This window comes from Physella acuta, unplaced genomic scaffold, assembly GCF_028476545.2.
Source record: "Physella acuta isolate Inbredline_101_S28 unplaced genomic scaffold, ASM2847654v3 ptg000235l, whole genome shotgun sequence".
Taxonomy (NCBI): domain Eukaryota; kingdom Metazoa; phylum Mollusca; class Gastropoda; family Physidae; genus Physella; species Physella acuta.
This window is the reverse complement of record NW_026731754.1, coordinates 611,951-634,949: the sequence shown is the minus strand read 5'-3', so window position 1 is coordinate 634,949 and position 22,999 is coordinate 611,951. Positions and strand designations below refer to the sequence as shown.

General features: G+C 34.9%; 2 protein-coding genes across 2 annotated transcripts in view; both read right to left on the bottom strand.

The window, feature by feature from the left end:
* The window catches only part of LOC131938139 (uncharacterized), a 312,258-nt gene that overhangs the window by 14,007 nt on the left and 275,252 nt on the right, over positions 1 to 22,999 (bottom strand). Inside the window, exon 1 of the mRNA XM_059296043.1 lies at positions 20,736 to 20,883. The gene's annotated coding sequence lies outside the window, so the exon portion shown is untranslated. Of the gene's footprint in view, positions 1 to 20,735 lie in introns of the transcript that reaches the window.
* Positions 3,950 to 4,768, bottom strand: LOC131938133 (uncharacterized). Its single transcript, XM_059296036.1, has one exon. It carries the CDS (start codon positions 4,766 to 4,768, stop codon positions 3,950 to 3,952), a length of 819 nt encoding a protein of 272 aa, XP_059152019.1.

Here is a 22,999-nt window from a genome sequence, read left to right as displayed (position 1 = left end):
TACCGTATAGTGACCCCCGCGGGTATTTGTAGGATCTCAGGAGTTATGATTGGGTTTGTACGTCCAGATTTTCCCACGTTTTCTTTAACTTGCTTTCTCTGTCTGTTTTTCCAATCCAATCTTGCGATCGAAATTTCTGGCACTTCCCAGTTAGCTAGCGCGATGCAATTTTCAGGGAAGCTTTCTTTTGGATGACCACAGAATATTCAATTGTTATTATTACTAAATTGATCAATGGAAACATTTTATTGAGCATTTTAGACCTCTATATAATCTATATATATAATTCTCCACTGCGAGCCATTAGAAAAAAAACCAGCGACGCGTAGCTAGCCTCTCTCTTGCCGCGCGCAGTGAAGCGAACGATCCCAAGTCGCGACAGGCTTAGGGGCAGATAATTTAGTTTTAACCGACTATAAACTTACAGGAGGTAACTATTACCACTGGTGGCCAGTTTGGGGGAGACGATATGGTCGAGTGGTTGGGCACACGATTGCTATGGGGCTATCCCACTCGGCACGGGTTCAAATCTATGTGTTCTAGTCAGTAACGTATTCACACAACGTGTTTTTTACGAGTTGTCTTTTTACTAGACTTTAATGCTATACAATTTTTACGAGATTTTAATGCAAAGAAACAGACAAAGACTAAAAAGTAGAAAATAATAATCATTAAAAAAGTTTTTAAAAACCCACGTTTTCTGATTGAACTAAAAAGTAGAAAATAAATGCTATACATCACAATAATGCAAGCGATCACTCTACTATAAGCGATCAAAAACGTGGGGCGCCATGATTTTCTTACAGTTTCTAATACTGTTGACTCTCTACAAGCTCCCTAATAAAAGTCAATAGTATTATCTAATCAATAGTAATATAACTTTTACTTTGGCGCCCCACGTTTTTGATCGCTTATAGTAGAGTGATCGCTTGCATTATTGTGATGTATAGCATTTATTTTCTACTTTTTAGTTCAATCAGAAAACGTGGGTTTTTTTAAACTTTTTTAATGATTATTATTTGTATTTCTTTTTTTAAACAAAAACAGTACTAAGTTTATATTAGGAAATATGGCATCTAGTAAGTTAAAACATTGTTCCGGAATTTTCCCGAGGGTAGCACCATTTTTTTCTTGACCCCCTGGGGCAGATGTCGTGAATACAGTGAACGTCCATGGAACACAAAGGTTTACGTAACTTGTGTGAGGATCCTTGGAGTTATTTATGATGGCTTTTTTATTTTATTCATTTTATTCCAATGGTGTGGTTATACATTTATTAATTAAAATTAACAACTGATATAATTAGACTATGATGTAGTAGCAAAAGTTTAAATATATGGGTGTAGTAACGATCTCAGCCTATGAAGTACCTGGTTGTTTTCACATTAATTTTAAATAACCTTACACTTCAATGAATTTTCCACATGTTTAATTTGTTTTTCTTTTGTTTTAGGAGATCTCTCTATTAGATCAGTTGTTAAGTATGTGCGTGTATAATTGATATCTCTATTAGAACAATTGTTAAGTATGTTATTGTACAATTGATCTCTCTATTAGATCAATCGTTAAGTATGTGATTGTTCGTGGCATTTCTCTGTTAGGTTAGCGTCAACGATTCTGTCCTGTTTTTTTTTTATATCAACTGGATTCTTAGATATATTTAAATCAAATTTTGTTTTTAAAAGTTGATCTTTTGTGTTATTTGTTTGAACTGTAACACTAATAGGTCCTAGGTGCTTTGACCACAAGTGCTTTGACCATAGGGGGTTTGACCATAGGGGGTTTGACCCCAGCGGAGCTTTGACCATGGGGTTTTGACCATAGGGGTTTTGACCACAGCAGGGCTTTGACCACAGAGGGGCTTTGACCATAGGGGGTTTGACCATAGGGGGTTTGACCATAGGGGTTTGATCACAGCGGGACTTTGACCACAACGTGGCTTAGAACACAGTGGAGGGGGGGGGGGTTAACCATAATATATAGATTCTAAAATAGATATTATAAATCGTTATTTTATTTAAATTTGTGATACAATTAATACGATTTTTTACATGTTTCCTGGGAAATAGAAATTAACGTACTAAAAAAGTTAAGAACGATATTTTAGTCTCAACAAAAAGGCTTGTGCTACGCCTCATAGAATATATTTTAAATAAAAATGGAACATAAATAATGCGACATATAACAAGTTTCACAAATAAATAATGTAGATGTACTTGAAAATACATAAATAGAAAGTATAACAAAGGATAAAAAAAACATGCCAACAGTGTAGTAAAAAAGTAATAATTGTATGATTTAGATGACTTGTATTTATATGTGTTGAAAAACCTATTATTATATCCTGCCTCAATTTAAAATATAATTACACAACATTTAAAATAAATCATTACAATGTTTGGACAAGGCGCTTATTATCAAACGCCAGCATTGGACAAAACACCTGTGATCAAAAACCATACATGGACAACATATGTAGTCAAAGGCGGACACGGCGCTTGTGATCAAACACCAGTTGACAAACCACCTGTGATCAAAGATCCTCTGCTGCGAAAACACCTGTGGTCAAACCCCCTATGGTCAAACTCCCTATGGTCAAAGCTCCGTTATGGTCAAAGCCCCGCTGTGATCAAACCATCTATGGTCAAACCCTTTATGGTTAAAGCTCCGCTGTGGTCAAACCCCCTATGGTCAAACCCCTTATGGTCAAAGCACCTGTAGTCATAGGTCCGCGCACCCACTAATAGAATTATTTTATTACAATACATTAAAATCCTCTTGCTTTAGATTTTTACTAACCGATACACCATTTTATTAATACTATAATTATTTGTTCTATCTTTAAATTCGATCAATTTCTTTGCATTCAAATGACAATTTCTTAAAAGTAAATCATGGTGCATAGATAGTGATCACTATACTATCGCTTCATATAATTACATAGAGAACTAAGGAAAACTTAACTAATTCTTGGACTACCACATATTTCTACTGTATTGTTATTACGTTTGAAGGTATTTAAAAAATGACAATAAAGTCACCATAAACATAAATGCCAATGTGACTAGCAGACTTAAAACTTTCCTGTGGTTGTCATATTTGTATATACGGGTAAGGTTGGGTGAGATGCTACTAGAAGTCTGCATTATTCACGTTAAAGTTCAATTACTCAATGCAAAAGAATGTATTTTGAACTTGTTTACTATTCCGACAGACAATAATTTAAACAAAAATCAAAACAACGTGATACAAGCATTGAATGCAGTTTATTTTAAATGTATATACAATTTGCTTTCTTTGACTATCGTAATTTGTGCAGTCGTATTGTTATGTAAATTTAATAAAAAATAAGCACATACTTCTATACATATTAGTTCTTAGTATAGTTAAAATTAAAAGTGTTTTTTTTTAAAATATTTATCCATACAAAATTTCCCAAGCAAAAAAAAAAAGAAACAAAACAAAGTGTTCAACAGGAGAACCCATAGTGTTTAACAAGTAAAGAAGTGTTTAACACTTGAACACAGAGTGTTTAACATTTTAACACATAGTGTTTTGCATTTTAACACATAGTGTTTAACAGGAGAACATATAGTATTTAACAGGTGAAAAGAGTGTTTAAAATTTTAACACATAATTTTTAATAGGTAACCACATAATATTTAACACGAGAACACAATCTGTCTAATTTGATCAACAGCTACACATATTAAAATTTTCTTGTGTAAAAATAAATATAATGTGATAAACATAAAACTACTCAATACAAATATATATTAAAAAGTAAATGGTGTTAAGTAATACATATTATAAAAGTGATATAGTTGAGATATATTGTTTAATATGAGGGTTTTGTTATTTAAACATCGGCGACATAGTCATCAAGGTTGGTAGCCAATTATTGGAGATGTTTTTTTTTTAAGTAACATGTTTCTTCATGCTTGAACATCTACTTTTCACTCAATTTAACAGCAAGGACAGTAATTAAAATGATTAAACCAACTACTACGATCAACGCAATAATCAGTGTCTTTCGTTTGGAACACCGTGCAACTGTTGGGATAAGCATTTGTTTGTCTGTTGTGTTAGTGCTGTAACCATAATCTCCATCATTCTGGGTAGGTTTACTATATTTTAGTCGCTGTCGACCCCGTTTGGCGTTATCAAAGTCACGTGCGGTGTATGGTGTATACTTGACCTGTGCAACAGCAGACATCAGTTTATCTACCTGCTTCCTCACCTTACTATTGTTCCTTGTTTTGTTATTGAACAGCACACACCTGTAATCGCATTCTTCCATTAGTGTTTTGATATCTCCAGACTGATTGTGAATCCAAACATCAAAACTGACGTTCTCTTCCTTGTTATAATTATCCCCACACGTCATGAGAATGATCCCACACTTTCTAAAAATATCCTCCCCAAACATCGACTTGATAATTCTCATGCTTTCCTTCAATGGGTTTGTAAATCTCGCACCAAACCTCAACACCAGGACCAAAGCCGTGAACGACTGCGAGAGTTTGTTGTAAAACATACTCTCCACATCAAGAACCAATGTCTTCATATCTCCGTTCAAGTCTTCAGCCACATCCCCTATACCAGTGCCGTCAACCACCTCTACATTGATACCGTTCAAAACGCCGGAATGTTTTATCATGGTGTTAGATGTCAGAGGAAATGGTTTTCCTGGAATAATGGAGTTCCCCGTGGAGCTCTTACCATTTCCGGTTCTACCAACCAAAAATAGTTTGTAGAAATCGGCCATCTTCTAATTTTGTTCTAATCTGCTCTAAGCGTTTTCAGCAACAATTCTTCCCTAAACTATAGATAATAAAATATGTGTGTAGAAAACAAAATTAGAACCACTAAGTCAAAGCTAGAATATTTTAAAATTACTAGAAATGACCGTGTTAGGTACAGTAAATGATTGTATTTATTTCCTTTCAGAAACCTTCGTTGATTTATAAAAAAAAATTATAGTCAATATTATATAGCAGGTATCTACAAAACTGATTAGTACACCACTACGCCAAGTATTCTTGTTACTAATACTTAAAAAGTTGTAAATATAAAATTACACATCAGATATATGCATATAAATACACATACTTTACCTGCAATGTGTTTCAAATGTGTGCACTGTTTTTGCAAAAGAAGACACGATAAAGAATGTGACATTCAGACAACACCCAGCACATAAAAGACAAATATAGACTAGAATTTCTTGTTGTCAGCTTTTAAAATCCCAGCTTGATGCGCCCCAGTAAACAACAGGTACACGTGACGAAAACGTGTTTGTTACCTGTAGAAATTTCACTGTCGTGTTTTCTAGGAAAACAGCACTCTAAACTGTGGGTTGGAGATTCGTCACAGGTAATACAACACACAACACCCAGCTTAATGCTTTTTATACATGTATCAACATTTGTCACAGTAGGTGTCTAGCAGAGAACGTACGTTGTATTTATAAACAACGTCTTCTGTTTTAACATTTCATTTTCGTGCACTCCGGATTCTTGTCTACTAAATATCTGCCAACATAAATTCAAACTTTCCATCTCACTACATATCACTGACAATTTATCTATAAAAAAAACAAATGCCGCTTGTTTAAAATGTATACGCATGAGATTTTCTCCACCCAGGGTAGAGCAGGCAGCAGAAACGTAAAGTAAAATCTCTGGGGGTTCATGGGACACAACATTGCTTTTCACGTTACTTATACCCGTTCTATATGCGTTTTCGTGTAAATTTCATACATAGAAATGAACAATGAAAATGTAACCAATGCAGCTTTCTCTAATCCTAGTCTGCTTTGATGCACCTAGTCCACAACAACATTAAACCCATTTTTAAAATTAAAATCCCAAGTCATCTTTTGTGTATATATCTATATCTATATACTTAATTTTACTTGTGATTTAAGGACCACTATTTTTACAATTTTATTGTTCAACTTTCGCGACCATCAATAACATATTTAAATATTTGTTCCAACCTGTGATTCTGCATCTAACTGCAATCCAACTTATCGCGAAAAGTAGCTACACGAAAAACTACGAAATACTTGTGCAATTTCACATAAGTGTCGTCCATCAATGATATCCAAAAATTTAGCTGATTTTAAACTCTCGTCTCACTCATCAAATTCATCAAACATATTTTAATTCCATTCTAAAGTGACACCTGGAGTAATTATCCAACAAAATTAAAACTAGCAGGTTAATGAACAATTTGAAATAGTCTGTGTTATTAAATAACATAAACAACTAGCATCATGATAATTTAACAAGTATTTTAAAGAGTTACACAGTGCAACTGTGAATAAATATACGTGTGAGCTTATTCTACTTCATAAAAGGCATATCAATAATTTTTCGTCATCAAATTGGTACTTACTATTCTTCAGACATCGAAACAGCCGGGAACACTAACAGCAAAATATGACACACCCTCTTCTTATCCTGTATGATACAAAACTTGCAGTATCAAGCTGACCAGAGATCGTGAAGAGAAGATAATCTTCAGATAAACCAGTGCTAAGCTATAAATGATATACACGCAAATGTAGGCCTGTACATGCGATTGCAGATACACCCATGTTGCATTGGTGTTGTTATAACCAGTGTTTCTTCCAGATTTTTTTCTCTGGAGGGGCACTTGTCTTTTTCAGGGGGGGGGGGGGTGGGGCGGTGAACATTTTCCGGGGGCTGGGGGGTGGGGGGCGGACACTAGTAAAAGTATTTTTTTACTGTATACATTCCATCTCTGTGCTATCTTTTGTTCGTCGCCCCTAGACACAAGTTATATGTAATATTTATTACGTTCATATTACTAAATTTAATTCCAGTGATCGCTAGTACTTCCATAAGCAATCGGGAGGGGGGGGGGGGGTTATTGTCCAGGGACTGTATGTCTTGCCGGGGGCTTTTTGTCTAGGAAATCAAAATTGGTGTCTATGTGTTGATTGGGGTTGTGGGGGTGTTCTGTACGGTGAGGTCATCATTTGACCGGACACATGTATGGTACGATCATTGTTGAAATGTGTACTGTTGACTGTTATTATATGTGTAATGGAAACTCGTTATTGTGCTGGCCACTTGTGATTTAATCTCTCAGTATACCGTGTGTTATAAAAAGAATAATTTTTATCTAATCTATTGTGATGTTCTGACATGGTTTGCTCAAATATCTTGACACTACAGTTTATGATGGACACACTCAGGAAGTCTATTTCTAGCATAACAAAACAGGCCCTACCCTGGAATCCACAGAACAGCAGGGGGAGAGGAAGACCAAGAAAGACCTGGAGACGTGACCTGGAAGAAGACACCAAGAAGATTAGATACAACTGAGGACAGTTTGAGAGACTAGCCCAGGACAGAGACGCCTGGAAAGATCTTGTCAGCGGCCTATGTCCCAGAAGCAGCGAACAGCAAACCTAACCTAGCCATATGATAGCAATAACTCACGATAGGGGTGGGGTAGGAGGGCACTTCGAACTATCGGGGGGATTATAGCTTAAAAAAGATGGTTTACTGTCATGTCATTAACATTATCGCTTTTTCTAATTACGGGTAAAAATCGTGCTTACCACCCAACAGCCAACTGCACACGTCTGTACCTGAAGCCAAGTCACATAGTACCGTTAAGGTGTCGACTGGCCCTTCGGTATACAGGGAAAATCTCGGTGGGCCTCTGGTTAAACAAGGTAATTAAAAAGTCTAGTGATAGTTTAGCGCAATTTCCTTATGTTATCTAAAAAAAAGCTCTGTCGTAGCGTAAATCAAGAGCAGGGTTAGTAAAACCATTGGTTAGTTATTAAAACGTTTTTAATTAATTTTCAGTATTTTTCATGTTTTATTTACAATAGAGTTACATGACTAAAAACCATTGCGCGAATAGCTACCGAACGTGATGTCGCAGCCATTGAACGTGATGGCGCAGCTATTGAACGTGATGACGCGTGTGGTGTGTTTGGATAAAAATGCCTACTTATTCGCTCCAAATGTTAATTAATTGAAAATAAATTTTGTGACCGAACGAAAGGATATTTTTGAAAACTTTCTTCGGCAATATTGTTCTAAATTATGGCAGGAATCGATTGGTATATGTTTTAAGTCGCTACGTGGTCTGGTTGCCGAGATATGGGCCAAAAACTGCATTTTTTCGAGGCGTTTTTGCTTTTCCGGGAAATCCTATGTTAATCCTGGTAACTTGTTTAACATAATTGCTTTGGAACTAGTCCTCGATATTGCTTCGTTGAGGAGGAGATACGACTTAAAGCTGCGGACACACATTCATCCATCCATTCATTCATTCATTCATCCATCCATTCCCAGAAATGACGAGTTAATAAACGCAATTCTCCAGAATGGAAATTGCGCTAAAAATACCAGTCGGTACCCATGAACGGTGCTGTAATAGGCCTATCAGTACTTTGATTTGTTTTTTGTGTTTTAAATTTAATTTGTTGGTATTTTATTTGTTTTTTAAATTTAATTTGTTTTCATTTTTTTGTTTTTTAAATTTAATTTGCTGGTATTTTATTTGTTTTTTAAATGTAATTTGTTGGTATTTTATTTGGTTTTTTAAAATTTAATTTGTTGGTATTTTATTTGTTATTTTTAATTTTATTTGTTGGTATTTTACCATTTTGCGTTTTTTTCTTCATATCTATTGCCAAAATCAATTTATAGATAAATATTTCACAATGAAAATCTAAATCCGGGCTAGGTAGCACCTTATTAAAATTCCGCGGCCTCTTTGACACACACACTAATCCATCCATTTCTTCTTTGATTAGGTCATGAACTTGGTCTGAGGTCATGAGGGTGGAGTCATGTGACCTGTATCTTATGGACTCTAAAGTCAAGTCACTCTTCCTTCTCTCATCTTTGGAGCTACTTAGCTTGCCAAAATAAAATCAAACCTACTCTTGTGCTTCGACACGTATGCTTCACTGAGTAAGTTATTACTATTATCTGACACTGTGTAGAGAGAAGGGCTCTTGCACTCCGCTTGAAGATAATTGAACTATCACGCATTTGAAAAAACTAGTATTAAAGTTTAAAAAATATTTTAGTGTGGAAAATACTAAATCAGATCTATGTGTTAAGTTTATGGGTATTGTTATTTATTATTATATTTTGAGTATGTAGATGCAAGGTTATAAATAAATTCATGATGATATATCGGTAAAATTGATGGCTGAATGAATGCGTTATAGCAGATGTTAGGAAGATCGTTGCATTATTTCACCACTTCCACCTTGGGTCCAGAAAATTTGTCGTACAGGGGTCCGCCTGTGTAACAAGATGCCTGAGCACATCGCCACAATGACCAGTGGCACATTAAATAACTTTCCAATCTAGCATAATTTCTTTGTTATATTCATTGTAGTAATTAATGTATTGAATCAACATCTAAAGCTATTCAACTGATTTACCTACATTTGAAAAAGTCAGTTATAACAAAGTAAATGACATCGCAAGTTTATTATTATTCTGATGTTATCTCATGTTAAATGAGGCGTGCACTAAGCCAATAAATATTCATATAACTGCGTCTACATATGTAAACATTATGACACTTACGAGCTTATTTGCTTCAACAAAAAAATCCATATGAAATTTGAGTTCTCCAAATAAGTGAGGTAAGTGTAAATACAAGCTGATAATTTCTACACACACGTTTTACAAAATATGTGAAAGATAAAAGCAAAGCGTGGGCCTACTCGTTCATTAACACTTGAAAAATAACGCGTCTCTTTATATTTCTTAAGTTAATGCCTTTCAGGCAATGTGAATGAATACACAAATATTTTACAAAACAATCACCAAAAATAATAGCTTTTTATTACAAGTCGATCTTAAATAAAAAGTAAGTAGTTTTAGAAAAAGTGATATTTTTTTTTTAAATTTCATTACAGATAATATTATATACATACAACTTTATATGCACCAGCCCTCACACAAAAAATATCATTAGTAGAGGTCATGCGTTTGTTCATTTTTAATAACTTTGTCTTTCTAACTAAAGGTCCCATTCAAACATGACGGTCTATAGGGCAAATGAAGTAGAGTTGACCTGTTTTTGTAATCTTGGTTTATGAAGAGATAGTGTGGTCAGTACTATGCTAAGACACATTTAATTTCTCTAACTCAACATCTGGATCTGAACAAGAGACGTTCGGGATTTATCTGCCAGTGGGTTGAACTCGAGACTTTGTTCGAATTTATCAACCATAAGCTTTTTGCCGACTCGACCACGCGTTACGTGTCAACTGGTTATGTGCCATTGAGGCCATTGACTCCGATTTCAGCCTGCTTTTCTTTTTGGATTTGCTTCCATAGCCTTTGTCCAACCAAGAACAAACTACAAGACAGCAGTTGTTTGATTTTGGAGTTGTCTCTCCTAGAAGAGTAGCTGTCCTCAGCTAACGAGCCTCATCTGCCCGAGGGTTCGAACTCAATACTTTTCGGTTTAGCAACCATGAGCTTTACCGACTCGACCACGCCGACCCCTTGACAACAACTCCCAGCGTTTCGTATAGCTATATATAGATCTAAATATAGATCTATATATGCTTCTAATATAGGAGTACTTCCCCCCATATAGGCTGCATTACACCCCATTTAAGCATTATGTGTGACTGCGTTCATGTGGACAGTGCATGTTTTAATCTTCATGGTTGAACAACAAGTAATCACTTTTACATTCCTGAAATAAAACATGCATCAAATTTCCTAAACTTTACTTAATTTCCTATTTTCTTACCTGCGCTATACGGCAACCAACAAGTTTCCGTTCTCTGTGTATTTGTATTTTGTTCTTTTGTAGAGCGTGCACATACGAGCTTTCCGTACACATCTAAACAACTTCATTCTGCAACATTTGGTTTTGATCTCACTGATTGAAATCAAGACTAATCTACAAGTTCAAACATAGCATTAGAATTCTACTTATTGCATGAAATTTGTTCATAACGGCTTTATTTGCTGTTTTAATAATAGAACATTTTAATTACCTTTTTGTTACAGCCGTTTTCTCCAATAATCGTCTTTTTTATTGGTATGCGGTCTCTGTTCGGTGCAATACATTTATTGCTGCACGACCTTAATTTTTGAAGCTATAAAGTTACCAAGGCTTTGTTAAACCGTACATTTTAAGATATTCTTTAATATCAAAAGAATGAATCATGGTATCCACATGTTCTTTACTTAAAAAACGTTTCAATAAAATGTTAATTAGTTCCAAACCAAATGAAAAACTACTGGAGATAGTTAATTAAGCTATTACAGTAAAATAATCCAATCTTAGTAAATACAATCCGTCGGTACCGTTACACGTGAATTTTAATCCTATATATTTTTAATGTTATACGTATTCGGAAAAAAAAATTATAAAATAGTTATTAGTCAAACGGCAACCAAAACATTGAGACATTAGTGACAAAGCAAAGAAATAACTCAATAGCCTATGATGCGGCACAATTAAAATAACAAAGGCTACCATTACTTATTAAAAAACAAACTTATATACATTACTAGCGTACCCATCCCTGCGCGTTGCCGCGGGAATAGAAGAAAGTCCGACGAATTATATCAGAAGGGTTTCATCAATGCGTTACCAATCCTATATTCTTAGATGCGTGAATTTTTTTTTTTTTAAAGCATGTTTTTCAAATTATTAAACAGTAAGCTGATAAAGTTAATTTTTTTATCTTTTTATTTGCGATTTTGCAAACAGTCTGTAGGGTAAGTAACCATCTTAATTAAGTAACCATATTGAGTAAATAACCATCTTGGTGAAATAAACAATTTGTGTAATTAACCATTTTGGTTAAGCAAAACATATTGGGTAAGTAAACACCTTGGATAGGTAAACATCTTGGGTAAGTAATCAGCTTGGGTAAGTAAACATCTCGAGTAAGTATCTTGGGTAAGCAACCAAAAGGCCGACACAGACAAACAGCCGACACGGAAAAAACCTTTAGGAAAAAACAAGGACAGGTAAAAATGCGACATCTACAAGGTCGACATAAAAAAGCCGACTTGATTTACGCCAGACAGACCATAATGCCGACATCTACAAGGCAGACAGACCATAATGCCGACATCTACAAAGCAAACACACAAGAGGCCTAGTGACCGTAAGGCCGACAAGTTTTTAATAAAACAATTATAAAAGAAAATATGTACAAATCCAAGTGCACACATTTTAATCTGCTCTCTAAATTTGCATTGATTTGAATAATGGTGCCTACAATTTGCATTCTTTCATTTACTTTTAGAAATATGGAAGTATTACAATATACCTGTTTATCAATTGTACACTCACGTCATCTCAAGTCGCATGGACCCGCTTGTTCACCTTATAAGGATAGCAACTAGCATTTTCTCTTGGCGTTCCGCCTTATAGCATGTGGGCGACGATTCCGTAGGCCAATAACTTCGTTCATTACTATTTGTCTATAATGGATCAGTTCTATTACATAGGAAATACATTTTGACATAATTTACTGATACAGAACGTAAGTTTTCAGTAGTTGTGATAACATGTTGGCAAGCTTTATATTCACGTAATAACTGTCGTCTAACTACAGCCGCACTCAATATACACCTAAGACAAGACAAGAGTATAAATTTTATATCACAACTACTTATACAGTATGTTGATGTGGTTTCTGGTATCTAGGCTAATGTAAAATAAAAATATAATAAGTTTCTCTAGCTATTTACGTAAACGCGTATATATATATACTGATCTACTATCTAAACTATGGCAAACTAATGCAATGTGCATATCCTCGTTTTCAGAAAAGGGGCAGCGGTGAGCGTAAAACAAGTTACAAATAATTTAAAAGTTTCTACACCCGAGTCAAAAAGTCATATTTTGATACTCAATAAACTTAAGTTTCAGATAGAAAGTTTTGCCGTACACGTACAATAAAACAAATCTACAACTGTCGCGGTTGAGGAAATTTACTTGATCTGTCCCAAGAGATCTGTCCCGAGAGAATAAACTAGAAACATAAAGGAGTGATTTAGGCTAAAGTGAAAGTGATTTAAAAAAAAAAAGACAATTACACAGATCTTGTTGCTTATATTGACAGATTTTATCCTACCATATGGATTATCATTCAGACATTTCAAAAGCAGTTTCTTTAAATGTGTATATGTATGGTTACTGCGATTTGGAGGATGGGATAAGTATTTTTATTGTGAAATCCAAAAGTGTAAAATTAAAATATACCGGGAAACAACTGAATAAGTATATCTTAATCCATCATTTTAATTGTTGCTCCCCTTTGACCGTAAAAAGTTTTATTCAATATTAAAGACCTGCTTAGCTTTTCAAGTATACCTTTATAACCTGTATTTGAAAGACCACAGCAAAGAGTTGTTTTTATTTTACAAGTTTAATTAAATTATTTCTCAGAAAATTATATTTAAGAAAACGACATAATCCATCATCATGCTTTAATGAATTTTATTCCATATTCGAGCCTAAGTAGACTTGATTTAACAGTTGTGTTATACATTGTGTTACATCACATTTTGTTAAATTTACAATGCAACATTAAAGCAAACTTGTATATCATACGGTCAGTTAAGCAGAAAATGTAAAGTTCATGTATTTGTTCTACCCATGACTTATTGTGCTATTGAATCCATTCGGAACACCAAGTAGAACTTTAATTCCTCCAAACATGTCCTGTACACATGAGAGATAAGAATATGTACACCAAAGTACGTACACAAACCTGGGATTTAAAATCACTATCAATGATATCTAGTAAATTAGAATGACAACAATTCTTACACAACTGTTCGTCAATCACATCAACAAGATCTCATTTTACATTTCAATTGGAGCAGGTCTAGAATCGTTGAAATGTAAAACTACACTAGCTTATGTTCCACTTTTTTTTCAAATGTTCTTATTCATCTTAGTTTTACAGGTGTATTAGACATAAACAATTTGACTTTGTTGTAAAGTTTAAACTTACAACATATGACAGCCAATCTACTGCTGGTGACACAAGGGTGGCCCAATCTACTGCTGGTGACACAATCTACTGCTGGTGACACAAGGGTGGCCCAATCTACTGCTGGTGACACAATCTACTGCTGGTGACACAAGGGTGGCCCAATCTACTGCTGGTGACACAAGGGTGGCCTAATCTACTGCTGGTGACACTGAGCAAGGGTAATGTTTTGGGCTCACAGTCACCACATAGGTAGAGGATGACTCGGCTAACAGTTGAGCGCTCTATCTACTCCTGGAGATGCTGACTTGTATATGTCGCTCAATCACGTACACAGCCCCCCCCCCATGTGTCTCTCGGCATTCACACCACGTGCCTGACATCATGTCCCCCCCCCCATTCACACCACGTGCCTGACATCATGTTTCACTGTCTCTGACATCTGTGTCGACCATACATTGAGTGGTGTAAGTAAAACTATTTAACAGTTTCTAAACCCGAGTAAGAAAGGCACACTTTGATACTCAAAATGCTGTTTTATCTAGAAGGTTTAAATGTTTGACAGCTTTGCTGTAAACGTTCAATAAAACAAATCTACAACTGTTGCTATTGAGGAACTCTACTTCACCTGTTCCATGTACACTATACTCTGTGACGGTAACAATGTGTTGTACTTATCTTGTTATCAATTTAATTCGCTCTATTTAAAACATTATTCTCCTAACAACAAAGGAACTGCAGGAACTGATGTAAACTGAAACATTGGAAATTGATTTAAAAGAAAAAACTGCAAACAACCGATCGTGATGCTAAAATTGACTGAATTTTATCCCAGAATGTGTAATGTCATTCAAACATTTTAATAGCATTTTTTTTTTAAATTTATATTTTGCAAGCTGTCGGGTGAATAAGAATATTGTATTGTGAAATACAAAAATGTAAAACGTCAAACTTAATAAACAGGGATACAACTGTGTAAATACTTTTTATTCAATTATTTTCATTTAGAGATCGCACTGTCGCTTAACTTTGTCCAAGAAGTTTTATTTCATATACTTGTTTTATTGTTTTTATCACAATATCTTACAGAGTGTATACTTATGAAACCGATATACTTACTTACTTAAACCTCGCTCCTTCCTGTGGAGTATAGAGCAGCCACAAATCTCCGCCCATCCACTCTGTATTGGGCTAGCTACTTCAGTTCATGCCACGACTTGTAAGTAGCCAGAACTTCTTCCATCTCTCTCATCCATGTTCCCAGTGGTCTTCCTCTCTTTTCTATGTGGAGTCTATTCTAGTGCTATGTTCGGGAGTCTTGTTCTGATTATGCGAAGAACATGAAACCGATATAATCCCTAATTAATTTACAAGCTATCCTGAAAATGTATCGATATTTCAACCTTAGTAGGATTGGTGTAACAGTTGTGTTAAACATAGTGTTGCATATTATATTTAAATTGACCAGCAACTTCTACTGACTTGCATAGCATGCAGGCAATTTGGCAGAGAAAGTAGAGTTCATGTGTTGGTGTTATACTCCTGACTTATTACGTCACTGAGTTCACACGCAACACCCAGACAAATAATTTTTCTCCAAACATGTCCACGTACACATCACATTAGTGCAACAAAAAAAAGTAATCTAACATGGGAATCAAACTCGTGTCATTGGGGATAAAATGCGCGTAGTCTTTTACTCGATCATGTCGTCCCATTTCTCCAATTGCGTTATATATGCCACGGTTTACAGTTTTCATGTTTAAAAACTTATATTCCGTGTTTTACATTTACACAACTTGTTCTTTCACTGCCGATCTATCAACCTGTGCAAAAGATATTTTACAATATCACAGTCAGTTTGTTCAAGGATTTCTAGTCAATGATAGCAGTGTTTACACAAATGTCAGTCAATGACAGCAGTGTTTACACAAATGTCAGTCAATGACAGCAAACTACTTTTTCACTTTACATTTCTATTGGAGCAGGTCTAGAAGCGACGAAGCATCTAAATATAGCATGCGATATGTCAAATATTTTTAAATGATTAGAATTCCTCATTTTTCTAATTATCTTATTTAAATTAGTCTTACGGGTGTATTGAGAATAAAGAAATGGACTTTGTTGTAAAGTTTAAACTTACAACCCATGACAACCTGGCGCGAACATCGACATCACAACATGCTCTGTTTAACAACAACTTAAACATCAACAGACAACAAAGATTAAAATAACAACAGAAGAAAAACATTTTCTGTTACCATTTAATGTTGTCTAGTGTGAACATTTTGTAAGTAAATACAAACAGAATGAATATAACATTTAGCAGGTAGGTTACATTTAATTTACAGGTAATAGCAAGCCTATAGGTATATAGTATATGTGACTATATGACAACAATTTGCCGACAAAAATTATAAGCAAATTATTTATAACATTTGAAACAAAAAAACTCTAAAACCCATCAATGTACATGCAAATTAAAACGGTTAAACGGTTTACATCAATTAAAACATGTGTTTTAATCATTTAAACGCAATAAAATGTTTACAACACCTGCAAGTCTTAATACAATCAGTTTAATGACGGGAAAAAGTTCCGCCATTTTGTTTATTTACATTGTGTTGACAAGGGAAGAGAACCAACAGTTACATCAGTACCACATCTCCCCACTATAATTTCCTTCAGAGTTTGATCCACTGTGGGGATGGAGATACAACCACTTGCCATATCCCAGCCTGTAGACACAAGCTCCACTGGAGCCTGGACATGTACATGTTGTGTACACGTACCTGGTGCCGTTAAACAGTTTCTCATCCCTCTCACGTCTGTGTGTCCATTGTCCTACAGAGACCTGTTTAGAACAGCCATGAGGATGTGACACTATAACTGTCAACTTGTCCACATCAACAAATCTCCTGTATTTGTGCTTTACTTCCCTACATAGATCATCAAAGTGCTCACACATCTTGTCTAGTTCATCAACCAACTCTAAGTCACATGTCACATATTTCAACACACAACAGTCTCTCTCAATGTCTGCCCAACCCCCCACCTCCCAGCCATCAAGACTGACCACTGGACTTTTATTGTCATCAAAACCTAAAACACACCTGGTCTGTCTCGCCTCACTATCATCAAACACCACGTGTGTGGCTGTCAACACTCTAACCTCCCACCACACTTTGCTGGGTGTGGCAGAGACTTGACACTTGGCACAATGACAAGTTTTGTCACTCTCTGCGTACTTGAACACACTCTCCACCCTCCCCGTCCCTAACCTCATCACGTGACTTCCTCTGTCATTATAACATGGATATGGAACTTGAGTGCCTGGGGAAAACTCTGGTCTCTCTAGACTGGTGAATTTAGTCTTTACCTGGACAGTTAGGGCTGCCAATGTTTTGATTGTCTCACACATTAGATCGTCGTCATGGTAACGTGAGGGGAGACAATTTGCGTTGAAATCTTTAAGAGGTATAAAACCTTTGTGACCTGGATTCTTCTTACAGCCAGTAACATGTTTGTGTAGATCAGCTTCTCCTCCATAGCACATCTCAGCTTCATGATTTCCTACAGGAACAGACAACAAATTATTTCTCTAGCAACAGAAATGTTAGATTTAATGATAAACTGCATTTTAATGGAACAAGTTTACTACAGTCATTTAGATATTAAACTAGCACATATATTAAACTGTTTACATTATAATTGCCTTAACTGTTTTAGTATATCTAACCTGGATGAAATACACCTGATTCTTCAATCATTATTTGCTTGTTTTGAATTTCACAGCTTGCCACAACTGAAACAATGTATACGTTTAATTTCCATCTTACAGAAAATAAAGCTTTGATTATTATGACATTTATTGTAACAGTACACAATTTTTTTACCTGTACAGCTTGATAAGCAATAACAGATGATTTCAGAATTGTAAAACAAATTACCTGACCATTTTTAAATGAATTTAAATCAAATTTTTTCTTACCTGAACTGCGTGGCTCCTGTTTTCTTTTTGACTTTCTGTAGGAATTGCTCACGGCCTATACTGCTGTAGTATAAAATAGGTAACATCATATACCAGTGATAAGAATTATTTTAATTCTAAAAAAAATGATACTATAGAAAATTGAAAATGGTTAAATTGGCAAAATAGGTAATAACTTTAGGCTTTATAGTATCAAATTTTTTTATACTAAGCAGTCTATAATATAAAAATAAAATATTAATGTAAATAGCAATACCTATTTCTTCTTGTTAAACAAATAAAAAAAGATGGAAGTTTCTAAATTTTTGAACACTTACAACTTGGAGATTATTAAATGTTTCAGCTTGAACCTTGACTACAAACACCTTTCAGTTCTCAAGTAAATGTTGTTAGAATAAACAGATAGCTGTCCGACATTGACATCATGCTCTGAAATAATACAATATAGTATATCAACATATGTCATATAATACATATATACCATATAATAGAATTAATTTTTACTCTTTACTGATAACAGTGGTGGTGAAGGAAATTCACAAAGTGACTAATTTTTGTTATACAAATTATATTACCAAGTAAGCTATGTAGGCCTACTTGAGTTTGTTTAATATTTAATGTTTTACCAAAAATGAGTTTAAATTTAAATAAATTAAATTATGTAACATTTATTAACATTTTTATCAAAATTCACAGAATTAAATAAAGCTTACAATATTCACACAATTCAAACACTTTAATGTTGTCCTTAAACACAACCTCTTTTCTTGCTAGGACGGAATGGCATTTGAACACACAGCAGAATCAAAACTTCAACACCTGAAAGCATATAATTAGGGCTAGATAAACACAGAAACTCTTTAAACTTTAAAAGTATTATAAATTAAATAAAGTCATGTAATTAGCTGGAGATTGTGTTAATACATTTAGCACCCTTTACTTATACCAGTAGGTCCTCCATTATATTTCAATGACTAAAAAATATTTAAACACAACCTAAGCTAGTGGCTGCTAACCCAGGTCAAGAGAAGGTCTAGATCTAGAATTTTAAAAAGTTTCTTTAAACTAGAGCTAGAGTGTGGTAACATACAAAAATTACTTTTTAAAAACTATTCTAACCATCTAAAAACTCTAACCTTATGTCCGTCTATAACTCTACGACCCTAGGATGGTTACCACTTCACTAATTTAGCCATGGATTTGAATATAGATCTGGACAGACTATGGGGAAACTAGTCTAGTTTTTAAGAGCCTTGATTTAGTCTAGCTAGATTTGATTAGTCTAGAAAACTCTAGAATTCAAGATCTAGATTCTAGACTTACTGAATTCTAAATCTCTACTAGTCTTGTTACTAGAGTCTAGATCTAGTAGATTCTAAATACTTGACTAGATCTAGATCTACTTACTAGAGTCTGGATTGTGATCTAGATCTAGAGTTCTTTGCTGATCTGCACAATGCCCAACGCCCAAGTCACTCTCCGGTTTTCGGCCTAGACTCAAAATTCTAGATCTATAGATAATCTAGATCTAGCTACTGTATTTCGAATGTTTTATGCAAAACCGCAGTGTTTGAAATTTGATCTAGATCTAGTAGCTATTAGTTTTAGATAATTAGAGTCAAGTCTAGATTTTAAATCTAGAGATCTAGAAGAATATTTTATAGATCTAGGCCTATAAATAATGGTAACTAAATAATATATACAATTTTATAGTCTGTAATAGTCTATATAATTATAAGAATATAAGATTTAGATTTTTTTTCTAGTCTAGATAAAAACCTACATCTCTAGATCTTATAGATCTAGAATATATCTAATCTAGATCTATTGATCTAGGGTTAGATCTAGAATTCTAGATCTAGATTATTCTAGATCATATTTCATAAAGTTCAATATTACTTAAATTTTAAAATTGGATCTAAGATTTTCTAGATCTCTAGATTCTATTATTCTAGTCTAGATTTTAGATCTAGAATCTAGATAGTCTAGCTAGATTCTAGATCTAGATCTAGATTAGATTGTTACTATAAAAAAATCCTTGTTATTGTGTATTCTCGTTTGCAACTAGAAGACCGAACAATTTTTCTACACGACATTTTTCTCCGGGGGGGACATTTTGGGGTAGAGATGTGAGGGGGGGGGGGGGGGGTCGACTTAAATTTCGAATACTGAGAGGCGAACATTCACACATTTGTTAAGATATAAAAAATACGACACGATTACTCGTACAAAGACAAAATTTGGATAAATCTGGATTTATACTCCGTGTATGATGAAGTACTGATATGTAAAACGGTGAAAACTGTCAAAGTTTATGTAATTTTTGTGCACGATTACTATGCTCCCTCTATACTATGTATACAAGAAAGTAAAAATAAATTTTGCTTGACAAAAATTATATTCTTTTAAGCAGGTTATTAGAGAGATGTTTTTGCCCATGCGATCAGATGCTGTAGTTTATTACAGCTAACCATATCTCAAGCTATAAAAATATCATTAAAAATGGCTACAAGTGATGTCATCTGATGAAAGCAGGATTTACTTTTTACACAAAACAATTTAGTGTATAATTTAATGTAGACTACAGGCTTTTTCGATAAAAACTCATTGGCAAATATGCATTTGGCCCTACATTTAAAAAAAATTAAAACATCTATCAGAAAATTTATTTTGCACGTTTTAGTTTTAAATGATCACAATCGTAACATATGTTACAATACAAGTACCAGATATAAGAAACTAACTTACCGATTATTTAACAAAACGTTAGAAATGTTGAATATCTGACTGTCGTGGATTGGGAAATCTACTTGTGTTGGCTGATGGTAGTCTAAGCCAATCGGCTATCGACGGTTCATCTAAAAATAAAATTCGCTAAGTGAGCCAAGAGGCGAGGAGGGTGAGGCGCGTTGGACGTAAAAACAGGAAGTGTGTGATTATCTTGTGACACAGTTTGGAAAACTCAGGACAAATTTACTTCCCTTTTGCCAAGTGTCCAGCGGCGCACTGTTTTATAAAGTCCACTTAATGAAGTCATATTCACATCGGGCTTGGTTGTCAAATAGTCTACAAACTGTCAAACTTTCAAACATTTTATTGTCGATACGTTTCCATCTGAGGCATTTATTTCAATTTACCGTAGATTTTCAAACCAATCAAATATTGCCAAAGTTTACTGTTTCACTCGTATTTTATTCTTTTCCTGCTCATGTGTAGCCTACCTTTTATACAATAGAGTGTATAGACATTTTCTAGTTTCATGAGATAGAAAGTCAATCTGCCAAATCATTCAGTACTCTCCTTAGTAACATCAGCTTATATTAAACTGCTGTAGTCTCGCTTCTATACGCCTCCGAACCAACTCCAAAAAATAAAAAGCTTCTATATAGAGCTGGAGTGACTCAGTTTTTCCTGCTATTTTTAGATACTGACGTGCAAACGCTATTTAAATGTTTCAAGCTAACGTATAGTAATGGCTGAAAAAGAAAACCATGAAAGCAACATTAGAAAAGTTTAGTGTTTGTGAATGTGGTGATAGATTTGACAGACTGAATTATTGTTCAGTATAAAGAAATATTTTAAAAATTATAGTAGGATACGTACGTTTAGTACGTAAGAGAGACCAGACAAGCCTTATAAGTTGAACAATTCAAAAAATAGAGTCTGTTACAGTAACCTCAAAGCTAGAGAAATGTGTACATCTTTAATCTATTTGTTAGCAAACAGGAGTGTTAAGCAAAAAAAAAAAAAAACATATAGGTCTAAGCATGCAAGTATTCGGGCTCGTGCCCTAAGTCTACCCAGTTTAATGGGTACTTGACTCGGGTTATGTAAATCAAATGGGGTTAATGAAATTCTACTTCATCTTTCCCATGGACCGTAAGGCTAAAAAATTTCTCAAAAGTTTACATTACTATACCGCCACTAAGATCACAAGTTTACATAACTATACCGCCACTAAGCTTAAAAGTTTCACAAAAGTTTACATTACTATACTGTCACTAAGCTCAAAAGTTTCACAGAAGTTTACATTACTATACTGCCACCAGTGGCGTAGCCAGGATCGTCTCATGGGGATGGGGTTCAAATTTATTCCCGCATCATAAATGTATATATCAGAGGCGTAGCACCCCTCCCCGGCCCCCGAGGACAAACTTTTGATTTACACCCCCCTTAAACTTTTGATTTGCAACCCCCCCCCCCCTTAAACTTTTCATTTGCACCCCTCCCTTCAGACTTTCGATTTTGCAACCCCCCACTCGACCTTTATGTATCTACCGAGGTGTCTATGGGGGGGGGGGGGGGCGGGTTTGACCCCCCCCTAGACACCCCCTCCTTAGTCACTGACTGCCACTAAGCAAATAAAAATTAATCTATTCATTCATTTTGAAAACGAGGCTGATACGTTTTTATCAATAATTAAAGTTCTATTTCAAAACTGACAATCTATGGGGCAAGTGACGTAGAGTTCACTTGTTACTGTGACCTCGTTATTTGAAGGTATACTGTGGTCAGCGCTATGCCCAGCCGCCTTTACTTACCCTAACGTGAGTTAGGTACCCATCAGAGCTAGGTGGACTCAAGGACGGTCTACTGACTTGAACCCGGATTCGCCTCGAGACTTTTTTCTATTATATTCGGGATTTTTATTTTTGTGCAATCGAACAGAGATAACTCACCACGTTGTGCGACATTAAATGAGACAACGAGTGTTAAAGTAACGCAACGGCTAATAAACTTTCTTACAAATACATTCATTTATACGTTTTCTAAATACAAGCTTAAAAATGAAATACGTTTATTGGTAGCCTGCGGTCCCACTAGGACATAGTAAACCAAGTGGCTTCCATACAACTCGGCCCCGGGCTAGTTTCTACAACCATCTTAAGATAAACACATAACTACATGGTTAACAGGGACAACATAAATGTAAATTTGGAAACGCCGTCATGTCGACCTCGTAATTGTAGCTAAATTTAGAAAAGCATAACTCTCCCAGTTATATTTTAATC